General features: G+C 46.3%; 1 protein-coding gene across 1 annotated transcript in view; it reads right to left on the bottom strand.

Annotated features, from left to right (window-relative positions):
• The window catches only part of IRAG2 (inositol 1,4,5-triphosphate receptor associated 2), a 56,890-nt gene extending 47,142 nt beyond the window's left edge, over positions 1-9,748 (bottom strand). Inside the window, 4 exon segments of the mRNA XM_035126608.2 lie at positions 1,076-1,220; positions 4,128-4,319; positions 5,798-5,908; positions 9,169-9,748. Coding sequence (XP_034982499.2) covers positions 1,076-1,220; positions 4,128-4,319; positions 5,798-5,908; positions 9,169-9,748 — 1,028 coding nt within the window.
• Between the last annotated feature and the right edge of the window lie 5,486 nt (positions 9,749-15,234).

Below are 15,234 nucleotides of genomic sequence, written 5' to 3'. Positions count from 1 at the left end.
ATCTAGTCCAGCCTTTCGCATGATGAATTCTGCATATAAGTTAAATAAGCAGGGAGACAATATACAACCTTGTCGTACTCCTTTCCCAATTTTGAACCACTCAGTTGTTCCATATCCAGTTCTAACTGTAGCTTCTTGTCCCACATAGAGATTTCTCAGGAGACAGATGAGGTGATCAGGCACTCCCATTTCTTTAAGAACTTGCCATAGTTTGCTGTGGTCGACACAGTCAAAGGCTTTTGCATAGTCAATGAAGCAGAAGTAGACGTTTTTCTGGAACTCTCTAGCTTTCTCCATAATCCAGCGCATGTTTGCTATTTGGTCTCTGGTTCCTCTGCCCTTTCGAAATCCAGCTTGCACTTCTGGGAGTTCTCGGTCCACATACTGCCTAAGCCTGCCTTGTAGAATTTTAAGCATAACCTTGCTAGCAAGGTTTAGCATTGCAGCATACTAAAGCTCTCTGATTAACTGTTGATGTTCTCTGCTCTTACACGTGAGTGTTTAACCTTTGATCACATGATCAAGGTATTCAATTGCAAATCTCTATCTTGTCTGTTTAGTCTTCTCTCTGGGAGCCACAGAGAACAAAAGAATGTGATAATGATGCCTCTAGAGGGGCGCATAACCTTAGCCTGGATGCAGGCTATGGGAGAGATATTGCTTTGATTTTTGCTCTGATAGCAAGTATGTTATATATTTAACAAGAACCCATGCCTGAATATGCATATGCCAGGCATAGGCAAACTCGGCCCTCCAGAAGTTTTGGGACTACAATTCCCATCATTCCTGACCACTGGTCCTGTTAGCTAGGGATGATGGGAGTTGTAGTCCCAAAACATCTAGAGGGCTGAGTTTGCCTGTGCCTGTGATATGCCTTATACAACTTTCTGGATGTATCATTGGCTAATTTGTATCTGTTTTGAAGAAGTTCTGGTTAGCAAACCTTTGATTCATATTTATGGGTCTGGACATTTTTTATTCCAAAAGGATTCAGTTTTTTATGCATCCAATTGCTTCAAATAGCGCAATATTAATATCTGAAACAGCTTGTAAAAATATTTTTAAACGGACTCACAAGTCTCCTCTGGAAACATCGCCACCAAGTGCCTCTAGGCTTCCGGAAGTTACATTCAGCCTCACAAGAGGACTTTTGGCTGAAAAAAGAGGTTTCCTGTGACAGCTCAAGAGACAGACATTTGTACAGAGCATTTTGGGTTTTTCTCAATTTCTGTTGACATCTCCATACGACATAACACCCTTCCCCCCCTTTCTGACCTTCCCCACACCTCTTGCAGTTCCTCCAATAATATCCCAGGCAATACTTTCCAAGCACTTTAAACCCACAGTGAACATTCTCTTCCCCTCCCATGGTTGGAGAAGATTCCTTCATTAATCCCCCTCAAGCACATTTGTCTTTGCATCCCCTTCACTAATCCTCTGCATGCACTGGCTATTTGCAAGCCCCTTTCAGCTGCAGGACAGCACCCACGAGTTTTAAGATATATGCTGCGTCTAGTACACTTTTCAGCAAATTAAGTCTTCCATAATACAGAGAGCGTCTGATACCTGCTAGCATGCTTTCCCTGGTTGTTTCTCTAGCGGATGGTTCTTTCCTGGAACGAAAAAAAAAAAAAAACCCACAGATTTATTTCCTGTTTTAACATGAGTTTAGAATTTTAAGAAAAATCAGTTTTCATCACTAGCAAGAGAAAACTATGCACTTTTTTTGCAGTTTTATTTCAGTGTCAGAAAACATTTCCCCTTCCGGTTTCTTTTTTCTTTTTAACTGCTTGCAAAAAACAGTCTTAGCTATGGAGCATCATATGTGATAATACAGAGCCCTGATTGGGTGGGAACATTAATGACAAACAGGTTTCAAAAAAGGAACAAAATAATAATCACAAAGTGGTTCTTTTTGGGGGGATGGGGTGGGAGGCTTCATTCCTCCTTTAACCATCAGTTTAATTATAAAAGCTGGAAGCAAGGGATACTTGGAGCAGCTCTGCATTTTACTGCACAGAAGAGGTCTCCAGCTTACCGCAACAGCAGCTCTGGATAAATTATTGCATAAGCACATGCCAAGAATAAATCCCACCTCAGTGTTACATTTCGCCTGTCACATCTATATATATATATCTAAATGTAAAAGGTCCATGTTCGTGGATGACCACTTTTCTCTGAAACCGCTTGACCGATTGCGTTGAAATTTGGACACAACGTTCCATTCCAAAATGCAAGTGTTTTTTATAAACTTAGATTACACAGATGTCACACCAGTCACAGGTAACAACATGATTTTGTGTAAATAAGCTCCCTCCAGTGGTTGTCAAAGGAACAGACACCATATCCATTTGTATAGATAGCATTAGCGCCATCTGTTGGACGCCAAAGGGGGGAGGGATAAAACAATGTTTCCAGACTCCCGCCCCCCCACCTCCTCCTCCCCCCTTGCCATTCCAGAACCATAGCTGCTGGGGGGAGAGGGAGGACGGCAGGTAGCCCGGGAGACAGGACAGGTCTCGCCCCTCCTCACCTCCCACCACCCCCAGTAGGCTGGGCCCCGCATTACCCGCTGCCTCCACTGCCCATGCCGCAAAAGTCAGACTGGGCCCTGCATCTACTGCCGACGCCGTGAAAGGCAGCCCAGCCCAGCCCAGCCCTCTCCTCTCCTCACCTCCACCGCTGGGCGGAGAGGAAGGCCACCAGGCAGGCTGGGATGTAGCCCAGGCCTCGCCACTCCTCACTGCACATGCCGATGTCCAGAATCGCAGGCTGGGCCTCACCTAACCTCACCCCCACCGCCCAGTAAACTTTCGCTTTCCTTTCTTTTCACTTTAACGCACATAGCCACATCAACACGTGGCCAGGTACAGCTAGTCCTTGATAAAATATGAGCCACATGCGATAAATTGTTATGATGCAGCAGCTTCCCACTCCAGTAACCCAAAATTGGGGTCCAAATCACAAGATTGCGGACAGCAACTTAGTACAGTAGTACCTTGGTTCTCAAACTTAATCTATTCCGGAAGTCCATTCCAAAACCAAAGCGTTCCAAAACCAAGGCACACTTTAACATAGAAAGTAATGCCAAATGAATTAATCCATTCCAGACTTTTAAAAACAACCCCTAAAACAGCAATCTAACATGAGTTCTACTATCTAATGAGACCATTGATCCATAAAGTGAAAGCAATAAACAATGTACCGCAGTCACACAGTCAACCAATCAATCAGTAGCTGAACTGTGTTCCACACAGTCACAAAAACAAAACAAAAAGAGCTGCAACAACAAAAAGGCAAAATAAATAGCAAAAACAGGCAGGCCCCAGCGTAACACTCAAAATGGAAGTGTGGCACTCAAAAAGGAGCATGTTCAGCTTCCGAAAAAAAGTTTGCAAACCGGAACACTTACTTCCGGGTTTGCAGTGTTTGGGCTCCAAATTGTTTGAGTACCAAGGTGTTTGAGAACCAAGTTACCACTGTACTGAACACTTCAGCTAGCAAACAGCTTCCTTCCCCTACTCGTAAGTTTTCTGTTCTCATAATTGTGCTCTCTCTCTCACACACACATCACATAAAGGGGAGAATCTTTAAGGGGTCCAGCCCATGAAGCAAGCCTAGCAAAATTTAGCACAGTGGTTCTCAAGTTTCCCCCCTCTGAGCTACACTTTCAGAGTGAAAATTTGCTCGTGCCCCACCATTTTTTTTTTTACTGATAAGAAATACATTGGGGGGGCACCAACTTCTAGCCGTGTTTGATTTATAACACAGAACAAAACTACTTTATAATATGATCGTGGGACACCCAGAAAGTATAATGCAATGCAGCCACATAACAGGAATCATTCCCTGATATAATTATGAAAGTGCCTTCTCCAGCACCCTGTTTGAACGGCGATTCTGGGTCACAGTTAGGACCACTTCAGTATCGCTTGATGCTTTTGCTCTCATTTTGAAAAACACCTACCATATCGAACCAAATATTGAAAAAGTGCATTTACTTCCCCCCAAAGAGTCCTGTATATTATTAACGGTTCTGGAAATTGTAGCTCTGAGTTGTAGACCATGTGCACTTTGGGCAAAGGCATGTGCATTGAATGTATGCAACCCAAGAAGCCTTGCGAGACCCGTCAGTTACCAGCTTCTCCTGCAGTCGTCGATCCATTCCTTCATGATGGCATGATATGTTTCCAAATCCATGGAGATGTCCCTTTTATCAGGATCAAGCATGTTCCACAGCTCCTCAAGACTGCTGTCCTCAGAACTCCGGCTAGTTGTGTATCTCACGAAGTCAACTAATTTGGAAACAGCCACTTTGCCTAAAGACAACAGCAACAATGGACACTAAGAGCTTGCCCACACCTCCCTTTTCTCAGCTGCTCCCCCCCCCCCTGGAAAAACTCGCTCTTTACTGCTTACTCAGAACAAATGGCAACCGGGTTTCCTGTGGATTGCTGTTTGTTCTGATTAGGGGTAAAGAGCAAGTGGGAAAGTCCTGAGACTCATGCTTTTAGGTACGGGACAAGCAGAAGTGTGGACTGTTCAGTATAATTGATTTAAGTCACACAGAAATGAACAAAGTATGTGCATTAATGAAGATTTAAAATAGAAAATGGCTAAATGCGTATTGCTAACTGTCAGGGGGACTCCCTACAGGGAGCCTCCCCCCATCATCCTGACCAGCACTTCACCCAGCGAGAGCAGCAGCAGCGGGTCAGGAGGAAGTGGAATGGAGGAGGGAAGGCTCAGCGAGGTATCAGAGCCCCTAGCCAACAAGTAGAAGAGGGAGCACAGAGACAGAGCGGATTGGAGCGTCTTTACTCGGGAGTAGCCGCAACAATCCCCTGACACTAACACTGGAGTTTTTCTACAGTAGTTTTTCTAAGGGACTCTAAGCTCCTAAATGGGTTAATGATTACCTTTCTGTTCCTCTAAACCAGGCATCCCCAAACTTTGGCCCTCCAGATGTTTTGGACTACAATTCCCATCTTCCCCGGCCACTGGTCCTGTTAGCTAGGGATCATGCGGCCAAAACATCTGGAGGGCTGCAGTTTGGGGATGCCTGCTCTAAACTGTTGTAACCTTAGATCATGTGATGAAGGCACTGAGTTGCAAATCCCCATTTTGAAGGGAGTTGCCTTTGTGTCTTTTGTCTCAAGGCACTGTGAAGTAAGGACATGTAAAAGACTCCCTGATAGAGAGAGAAAACAGTTCCAAGCTAAAATGGATGCTGTGGGAAGAGACAGACCCCTGGTTCTAGATCTGTTAGAATTATTTCATATTTTACTGAGCTTGTGCCAAATGGCACAAGACATGGCATGGATGTTTTGGGTGTATATTTGATGTTTTAATTTTGTTTCGAAAGTTCTGCCAGCAAATGTTCGAATAACGGAGTCAGTTCTGATACTTCCAGTCACTTCAAACTGTGCAATATTAATACCTGCAGCACAGGTGAGCCCATTGTCAAAGCACCAGGGGTTCGCAGGTCTTGTTTCATAAGCAGAAATATTTCCAGGTCAACATACCTTGATCTAGGTTGACATCTACCAGGGGAGAAGTGGGCCCCATGAAAAAATGGTACTGCCCTAATATGGGTTTGCATATAACAGCATTGCCCCAAGAAATGCCATACAGGTCCCCAGTGACCACATTACAAGCACACATTACAGGCACTTAAGGCTCAGAGAATTTGGGCATGCTCAACACTATTTTATGGGGCAACTAAACAAATAAACAAATACACCTATAAACTTCCAACGGCTGCAATAGAAGGTTTTTGCAGAGGGTGTTTCTTTACCTCTCCTTTCTATGTCGCAAGCAGAGAACATAGTAGTCAAAAGGTCTTCCTCACAGATGAGGCTTACTTCAGCGCTGTCGTCATCTTTGTTCTCTGCTGGCAGTCTCCATCCTACAAAGGGAAAGGGCACTGACAGGAGATTTGTTTTCCATGCAGAATTAGGAGTCTCGATTATAAGGGAGCCTGCGGCAGGGCTACAAGTTCTGTACACGGTTTGTTCTAGACCCAAAACAAAAGTTGTGTCTGAAATACAACAGGAGTTTTAGATTCCTTGGATTGCATTTGAAGGCAACGTTGCTTTTTTAAAGTTCAGCTCTGAGGGATACTTTTAAAAAAGCACTAGAAGTTTAAATACCAGCTACTCTCTTACATAAGACCATAAGATGAACTCTGCTGGATCAATAAACAACAATTTTATTATTTATATGTCACCCATCTGACTGGTTGCCCCAGCCACCCTGGGTGGCTCCCAACAGAATATTAAAAACACAATAAAACATCAAACATTAAAAACTTCCCTATACAGCAGGCATCCCCAAACTTCGGCCCTCCAGATGTTTTGGACTACAATTCCTATCTTCCCCGACCACTGGTCCTGTTAGCTAGGGATCATGGGAGTTGTAGGCCAAAACATCTGGAGGGCCGCAGTTTGGGGATGCCTGCTATACAGGGCTGCCTTCAGATGTCTTCTAAAAGTCAGATAGTTGTTTATTTCCTTGACATCTGTTGGGAGGGAATTCCACAGGGCAGGCGCCACTACTGAGGAGGCCCTCTGCCTGGTTCCCTGTAACTTCACTTCTCGCAGTGAGGGAACCACCAGAAGGCCCTCGGAGCTGGAACTCAGTGTCCGGGCTGAAAGATTGGGGGTGGAAACACTCAGTGCTATTTTTCTAGAAAAGGAGGTGCCAGTTAACTCACCACGAACACCTCCCTTGTTCTCTTATAGTGGCAACTGCACCCACCTGAGAGGTGCCAGAACTGATTACAGTCATACCTCAGTTTAAGTACGCCTTGGTTTGAGTACTTTCAGTTTAAGTACTCCACGGACCCGTCTGGAACGGATTAATCCACGTTCCATTACTTTCAATGGGAAAGTTCGCTTCAGGTTAAGTACGCTTCAGGTTAAGTATGGACTTCCAGAACCAATTACACTCATACTTCGGGTTAAGTATGCTTCAAGTTGAGTACTCCGCGGAACTGTCTGGAACGGATTAATCCACTTTCCATTACTTTCAATGGGAAAGTTCGCTTCAGGTTAAGTACGCTTCAGGTTAAGTACAGACTTCTGGAACCAATTGTGTACTTAAACCGAGGTACCACTGTACGGCTGAGGTCGTTTAGGGCTTTAAAGGCCAGCACCAACACTTTGAATTGTGCCCAGAAACGTACCAAGAACCAATGTGGTTTTTTTAGGACCAGTTTTCTATGGTCCCAGTGGCCACTCTCACTCACTAGTTTAGCTGCCACATTCTGGATTAGTTGTAGTTTCCAAGTCACTTTCAAAGGTAGCCCCATGTAGAGCACATTGCAGTAGTCCAAGAGGGAGTTAACCAGAGCATGTACCACTCTGGCAAAACACGTAAAGGACCCCTGGATGGTTAAGTCCAGTCAAAGGCTACTATGGGGTTGTGGTGCTCATCTCGCTTTCAGGCCGAGGGAGCCGACGTTTGTCCACAGACAGTTTTCCAGGTCATGTGGCCAGAATGACTAAACCGCTTCTGGTGCTACGAACACTGTGATGGAAACCAAAGCGCACGGAAATGCTGTTTACCTTCCCGCCGCAGCGGTACCTATTTAGCTACTTGCACTTTTGAACTGCTAGGTTGGCAGGAGCTGGGACAGACCAATGAGAGCTCACCCCATCACGGGGATTTGATCCGCCAACCTTCTGATCAGCAAGTCCAAGACGTTCAGTGGTTTAGACCAGCGTTTCTCAACCGCTGTTCAGCGGCACAGTACTGTGCCGCCCGACGCTGGCTCGTGTGCCGCGACGCCTGGCGGCCGCCAATCTTTCACAGCACATTCCTCCCTGCAGGGAAAGAAAACAGGAGCAGCTTACTCGCATGTAAGCGGCTGCCGCTTGCTTTCCGTGCAGGAAGAGGGGACACGCGGGGCTTTCCTCCCTGCAGGGAAAGAATGCAGCAGCCGCTTACTCGCATGTAAGCAGCTACGGCTTTCTTTTAGTCCAGGGAGAGGGGATGCACGAGGCTTTTCTCCCTCGCAGAGCTTTCCAGCTTTTCTCCCTCCTCCCTCCTCCCTCCTCCCTCCTCCATGCAGGGAAATAAAGCGGCACCCGTTTACGCGCGTGTAAGCAACTGCCGCTTTATTTCCCTGCAGCTTCTTTCTTTCTCTCCCCACCCCCACTCGCCTCGGTGCCTGGAACAATAGAGTGCGAGTGGAGCCGGCTCTGGGCTGTGCTCCCTCCCCTTCTCCCTCTCTCCACCTCTCCTCCCCTCCCTCCGAATGAAATCTACCTTAGCATGCCTGCAAGTAAGTGCATTTAAACATCTGTGCATTTAAGCACTGTTGTCTCTCTTTTGGCTTCATTTACTGGTATTTAAAAAGCGGGGAGAGGAAGAGATACAGAATAAATTACAGTCATAATTATATAGTCAATATAGGGCGGCACAGAGTTACATTTTTAAACTTTTTTAATGGTGGTGTGCCTCGTGATTTTTTTCATGGAACAAGTGTGCCGTGGCCCAAAAAAGGTTGAGAAACACTGGTTTAGACCACAGTGCCACCCACATCCCTTCTGGCGAGACAATGCACAGGCAGAGAGGGGCTCAGCTGGCTTACCGGTTGGAGCTGGTAGACAGCTGCCCTGGACACAGAATTAACCTGCGCCCCCATGGACAGCTGCGAGTCCAAAATGGCTCCCAGGCTGCGCACCTAACTCACGGCCCCTAGCAGCTAAGATTCAGAAGCATTTACATTTTTGCCATTCTTCCTGCAGGTTTGCATTTTGAGAAAGAACCAGGCTTTCTGCCCCTTCCTTACTGTTATGTACTGAGCTGAATCCTAGAACAATAGGATTCAGAATCAGCAGTCTGATTGGTCTGCAGGAGCTACCCAATCCAACTCCAGGTGGAAATGAATCCACAACCTGATTGGCCTGCAGGAGCAGCCAATCAGGCGGCTGGCAGAAGTGAATCTGCAACCTGATTGGCCTGTAGGAGCAGCCAATCAGGCTGCAGGCAGAAGTCAATCCACAACCTGATTGGCCCACAGGTGTAGCCCTGAAGTAGCCAATCACGCAAGGCCCATTGTGTAAATAATGTATATAAGCAGATGGTTTTGGGAAAAGAGCGATTCTTCTCTTCTACTCCTTGATGACTATGAGCTGAATAAAGAGCATGAAATTCACTTACCCAAAGAGAGTTTCTTGCTGACAGGAGAGTGGGACACGGGCTGCATGGGGTTCAGGTCCCGGGTAGACAAATTCGGGCTTGAGGTGATGTAGCCCCATTCCTGAGAAGATGCAGCCCTCTGCTCTGCACTGGAGGAACCAGACGGTTGATTGGCGGAAGATTCCTTGTATTTGGAGAGGCACGGAGAGCCTCCTCCTTGGCCTAGAAAGAGCCACGACTTGTTGGCTCTCTCTTTGTTTCCAGCACCCGAAACGGACTCTGAGCGGATGTCTGAGAGGCGCCGGTGACTCGGTGACGCCGGTTGCCGACCCGGGGAGAAGATATTATCACTGAAGGGGCTCAGCAGGTCATCGCAGCCCTGTGCATTGCTGTCACTTGTTTTCAGGGTCCTTTTCTTCAAGATCTCCTCCAAGTTTTTCTTCACATTGCCCTGTGGGCTGTCAAAGTTCTTGGACTGGAATTTGGGGATCTGCAGGGCAGGACTGGAGGCCCGGTCCTTCGTGTTGATGTTCTGGAGCTTCCGACAAAGGCTGTCTACGGGGTGATGGTGGCGTTTGTCGCGACTGCTTCCGGAGGACATTTCACCCCCTTCTTTTCAGCCGTTTCTTTAACAAAAGGGAACTGCAAAACAATGGAATTCATCTTCCAATGCAGTTTATTGCTTTGATATTGGAGTCAAGTAGACCCAAATAAATCCTTTCCAAAAAAAGAGGGCCCCTCCAAACATTATTTATTTTTTTGGAGTATGTATGCATTCTGCAACATGTCATTTTAAAATGAGGCTGCATTTTAAAAAAATTAAAATCTAAATTGTATTTTAATCCGCATTTTCATCAATTGTTTTTTCTTTCTTTTATGTTTTATTGTAATTTTATTGATGTCAGCTGCCCAGTTCTCACTGGGGAGGGCAGGGTATAAATAAAATTTATTATTATTATTATTATTATTATTATTATTATTATTATTATTATGTCATTCACACAATATGAGTTCATTGGCTGTGGATTTATAACAAGCTGTCCAAACACCATTTTGTTAATTGTTCTATGATTCTCCTCCAACGTCACCACATTATTGCTGTCTGGAGCAGCACTCTTGCTCTATAGCACAACAAAAAAACAGCACAATTCCCTCCCACCCTAGAATGTTTGTGTTATAAAAAGTTACAGGATTTCTGCAGGAAGCTACAGGACATACGTCTGGAAGCTTTTCCAGGTACAAACAGCATCAAAAGAGGAATCAATGCCATTGATTGAACACTGGTTTAATTTATTCTTGTTATTTATTTCATCCATTAATTGCTTCCTACCTTGGAGAGCCACTACCAGTCAGAGTTGCCTATATGGAGGCAAATGGACAACGAGTCTGATCTGACCCAAGCCACTGCCCTATGCTCCTCTCAGTCTCCTTAAATTTACATTTCCTACATACATCAGAAAGAAGCAGTCTTCATCCTATTAGACCAGGGTTTCCCAAACTTGGGTCTCCAGCTGTTTTTTGGACTGCGACTCCCATCATCCCTAGCTAGCAGGAGCAGTGGGTCAGGGATGATGGGAATTGTAGTCCAAAAAAAACAGGTGAAGACCCAAGTTTGGGAGACCCTGCGCTAGACAGTGATTTTACTGCCAGAGACTCTAAGCAGAAAACCAGAACTTTGATGATTTGCAGACTTTCAGCACCACTTGGTAGAAAGATGGAATATAAGTTTTAATAATATATTATTAATTTGTTTAAAAACATATCATTTTTTATATTGTTTTAGAAAGGCCTTTCATTTACATTGGCAACCAATAGCCAAAATCCACTATTTACTTAAAAATCAAGGCATCCAAAAATATTTGTAGCAAAAAACCTACTCTGTATCTTTCTCCTTTAAGAAATTATTTACACCTTGCTTTTCCTGCAAAGAACTCAACGTAGTGCAAGCAGTGCTTCATCCACTGGCAGAGGAACAGGGGTGTGGGGGGAGCGCATTGCCCCGGGTGCCACGATCCTGGTGGGGTGACATCGCAGCTGCCCCATCCCGTTCTGGGCGCCACACGCCTGCAGGCAGAGCACGCCCCGGGGACATGCGCTATGCCCCTGTGGTCGGCGTGCCACACCCCGGGACGCGCGCCAACCACCCCCCTCCCCGCCAGAGCTTGAAGCTCTGCCACTGGCTCCACCCCCTCTTTTAATTCTCACAACAACCCTGTGATGTAGGTCAGCCCCCCAAAGGTCATCAACAAGCTTCATGGCTTAACGAATTGAACCTAAAATCTCCCCCATCCTAGTCTTACACTGGGAGAACACTTATTCTCAATAAGTAACTACAAGAGGTAAGAACAGCTTTCACAACGAACACACAGCAATAAACATTTTAACAAGGAATCTTTCCAAGACTTCATTGTCTTTTTGGACTTAAGATACTTTAAGAGGAATAAAACTAAATCTCAAATAAGTTTGGTGGTGGCCCAACCAATGTAACTTCCTTATACCATAATCCAGACCAGAAAAAGAAAGCACACAAACCTTTCAGTTCACAACGGGAAAGATTACGTATGAGAGAGAGCTTTGGTTCTCTTTAACTTCATACCTAAAACAGCACCAGAAGGGAGGCTCCCCGCCCCTTGTCAAACTTTCTCCTTTAAATTAAGTAAGTAAAACAAATAAAACAAAGTTCAGGAGAGAAAGAAAACACTTTTAAGTTTCTCTCAGCCAAAAAGTGGCAAGACCTATTCTCTTTTGCTTTTTCTCTGGCAGTGAACTCCTGGAGAGGGGCCTCAACTAAAGTCACGGCAGCCCCAGCTGTGAAAAATCACCTGACCAGAAACACCTGCAATGTGTTGGGTGTTTTAATAAGCAGCCGTTGCCAGCTATTACCATCCTCTGTCCATGAATCTTTCCCCTTCCTCCTTTCTGCATTTGTTAGTTATCCGCCGAGTGCCTTCTGTGGCATTACTAACAAGAGAGATTATCATTTAATGCGAGATCCGGGCAGTTCCCAGAGCCTGCAAATTTGTCTTAGATCACCCTGGGGAATCAAGTTGTGCCAAGTTGTCTGCAAACCCAGAATCATCATCGCATTGTTTTAGCCTTACTCAAACAGCAGCAAGCCAAGCTTCAAGTGCATAAGCCAGCAACCCCCTTTTTAGTGCTATGCTGTGAATACCTGCAGGCCGGAATTCAACAGGCAAGTTGAAAAGCTATACCTGTTGCCTTTCTGCCTGTCAGCTCACATAACCCTTGAAGGCATTGGGGCAGGGGCAAGGGAGATGCAGTATATTTATTCCCTGCTATTGTCTTCTGGGACGCAGGTGGTGCTGTGGGTTAAACCACAGAGCCTGGGGCTTGCTGATCAGAAGGTTGGCAGTTCGAATCCCCATGATGGGGTGAGCTCCCGTTGCTCGGTCCCAGCTCCAGCCAACCTAGCAGTTTGAAAGCACGTCAAAGTGCAAGTAGATAAATAGTTACCGCTCCGGCGGGAAGGTAAATGGTTTTGCCAGAAGCAGCTTAGTCACGCTGGCCTATAGAGCAAGATGAGCGTGCAACCCCAGAGTCGTCCACGACTGGACCTAACGGCCCAGGGTACCTTTACCTTTACCTTTATTGTTCTCTGATGGGATCGATGCCCTTCTCACAAAGGGAGAACATGTACTTGCAGGGGCTCCTTAACAAAAATACCGGTATGTGTATATTTAATACTGAAACTAGCTTTTGGAAGGGACCCTGCTGTTTCAGTTATCTGCCTCCTAACCAACTGGGGTGGATTACGCTGCTAGATTTCTTCCTGTACAGTGGTGCCTCGCTAGACAAATTTAATTTTTTTCGTGAGTCACTTCATATAGTGAAAAATTCGTTTTGCGAAGCGGCTCCCATGGGAATGCACTGTAGTGTGGTTTCCCATAGGGTGCCTTGCAAGACGGGGGGGGGGATAGTCTTGCGAGGCACCCTATGGGACGAAAAAAATTCGTCTTGCGAGTCTCCATTGAAATTGCAAAACGCTTTCGTTTTGCGAGTTTTTTGTCTTGTGTGGCAGGTTGAAATTCAGCAGGAGAAGCTTTTGTCTTTACTCCAGGGGGCAGGCTTCACCTGTTGAATTTTATGCCTGTAGAGAGGTTTGCCAAAAGCACAGTGGCCTTGCCAGGTGGATGGAAGCAACTTTATTCATTTTTAAGGGGGAGCAGTGCACCTGATTACATTATCCTTGGGATGCTTTGAGAATCGGGTTCCATCCATGAAGGTCTGTCTGGTTGCTGTAAATGTGATCGGGAAGGATCGAGAGGGGTCTGGGGAGAAATGACTCTGCTGTACAAAGGTAAAATTTACATTCATTGCCCCTCCCACTTTTGCTTCTGGCCCTGCTCATCCCTCGCATCTGGCCCCCGGAAGATTGTGCTGAAGGTAATGTAGCACTGGATTAAATTTCAGTGGTACTTTGGTTCTCAAACACCTTGGTACTCAAACAACTTGGAACCCAAACACTGCAAACCTGGAAGTAAGTGTTCCGGTTTGTGAACTTTCTTCAGAAGCCGAACATGCTCCGTTTTGAGTGCCCCACTTCCGTTTTGAGTGCCACAATTCTGTTTTGAGTGTTACACTGAGGTCTGTCTGTTTTTGCTATTTATTTTGCGTTTTTGTTTTTGCGGCTCTTTTTGTTTTGTTTTTGTGACTGTGTGGAACCCAGTTCAGCTACTGATTGATTGGTTGACTGTGTGACTGCGGTACATTGTTTATTGATTTCACTTGATGGATCAATGGTCTCGTTCGATAGTAAAATTCATCTTAAATTCCTGTTTTAGGGGTTGTTTTTAAAAGTCTGGAACGGATTAATCCTTTTTGCATGACTTTCTATGGGAAAGCGCGCCTTGGTTTTGGAATGCTTTGGTTTTGGAACGGACTTCTGGAACGGATTAAGTTTGAGAACCAAGGTACCAGATGAAGACAGATGAAGAAGCTGTGGCTTTCTAGGACGGGCTCATCATAAAACGCCTGGCACAATAAATCTGGTAGTCTTTCGGACGCCATGGGCTCTTTATATAATGTTGAAGTTGTGTGATGCTTTCTGAAACAAAAGTCTGCCTACCTATCGATGGAACGGAAGGGTCTGTAGAATTCACCTTAGCTCGGGTTCACCATTTTGTTTCCAAGCACCTGTGGCAGCTCACTTAGTCACATGGCTCATTTCTTGACTGGCTCGGAAGATGAGGCCACACGATGCCAGTGCCATTTAACGGAGCAGCTCAGCGCTGAGGCCTCATCCATGTCCCCTTGAGGCTGCTGTGCCCTCGATGGTGGGGACAACTCTTTGCTCTGCCAGGTTCAGTGAGGCAGGAGAAAAGGTCAGATAACACTCTCGCCTCAAGGGGACCTGCCATTGCAGGAATGAAGTCAAAAGGGGGGGAAAGGAGAGGGAAATATGCCTCTCTGTGTGTGTTCCAGGGGGCACATGAAGCTCCTTCATCTAGGGCAGGCATCCCCAAACTGCGGCCCTCCAGATGTTTTGGCCTACAACTCCCATGATCCCTAGCTAACAGGACCAGTGGTCAGGGATGATGGGAATTGTAGTCTAAAACATCTGGAGGGCCGAAGTTTGGGGATGCCTGATCTAGGGCAAATGTGGGGAACCTTTGGTCTGCCAGATGTTGCTGGACTACAAGTTCCATCAGCCCCAGCAAGCATGCCCAATGGTGAGGGATGATGGGAGTTGTAGTTCAGTAACTCCTGCAGGGTCAAAGGTTCCCCACGCCCAATCCGGGGTCTCCTCAGGGGTGTGGACTGCCCCGGGTGTCATCACTGAGGGGGTGACAAAATGCCGGGCGGTACTCACCACGGAGCCTGCAGTGCGCCCAAGTAACGTGTCTCGGGTGTGCGCAGGCTCTGCGCTGCCCAAACAGTCCACCCTTTGCCTCCCCCCCCCAGCTGTAGGGCGGCTGAGTGGGAGGAGGCAGGCAGAGTCCAGAGGCCCCGCAATGCGTCCCACCCTTATGGGCAGCTCGCCCTTCCTCTGGGCATGCCGCCCCAGGCGTCCAAGCGGCTTCCTCCACCACTGTGTCCAGCACTAGGCATGATGGCTAATATGTTTAA

This window comes from Zootoca vivipara, chromosome 10 (genome assembly GCF_963506605.1).
Source record: "Zootoca vivipara chromosome 10, rZooViv1.1, whole genome shotgun sequence".
Lineage (NCBI taxonomy): Eukaryota > Metazoa > Chordata > Lepidosauria > Squamata > Lacertidae > Zootoca > Zootoca vivipara.
Note: the sequence above shows the minus strand (reverse complement) of the source record. Positions and strands in the feature narration are given on the sequence as shown.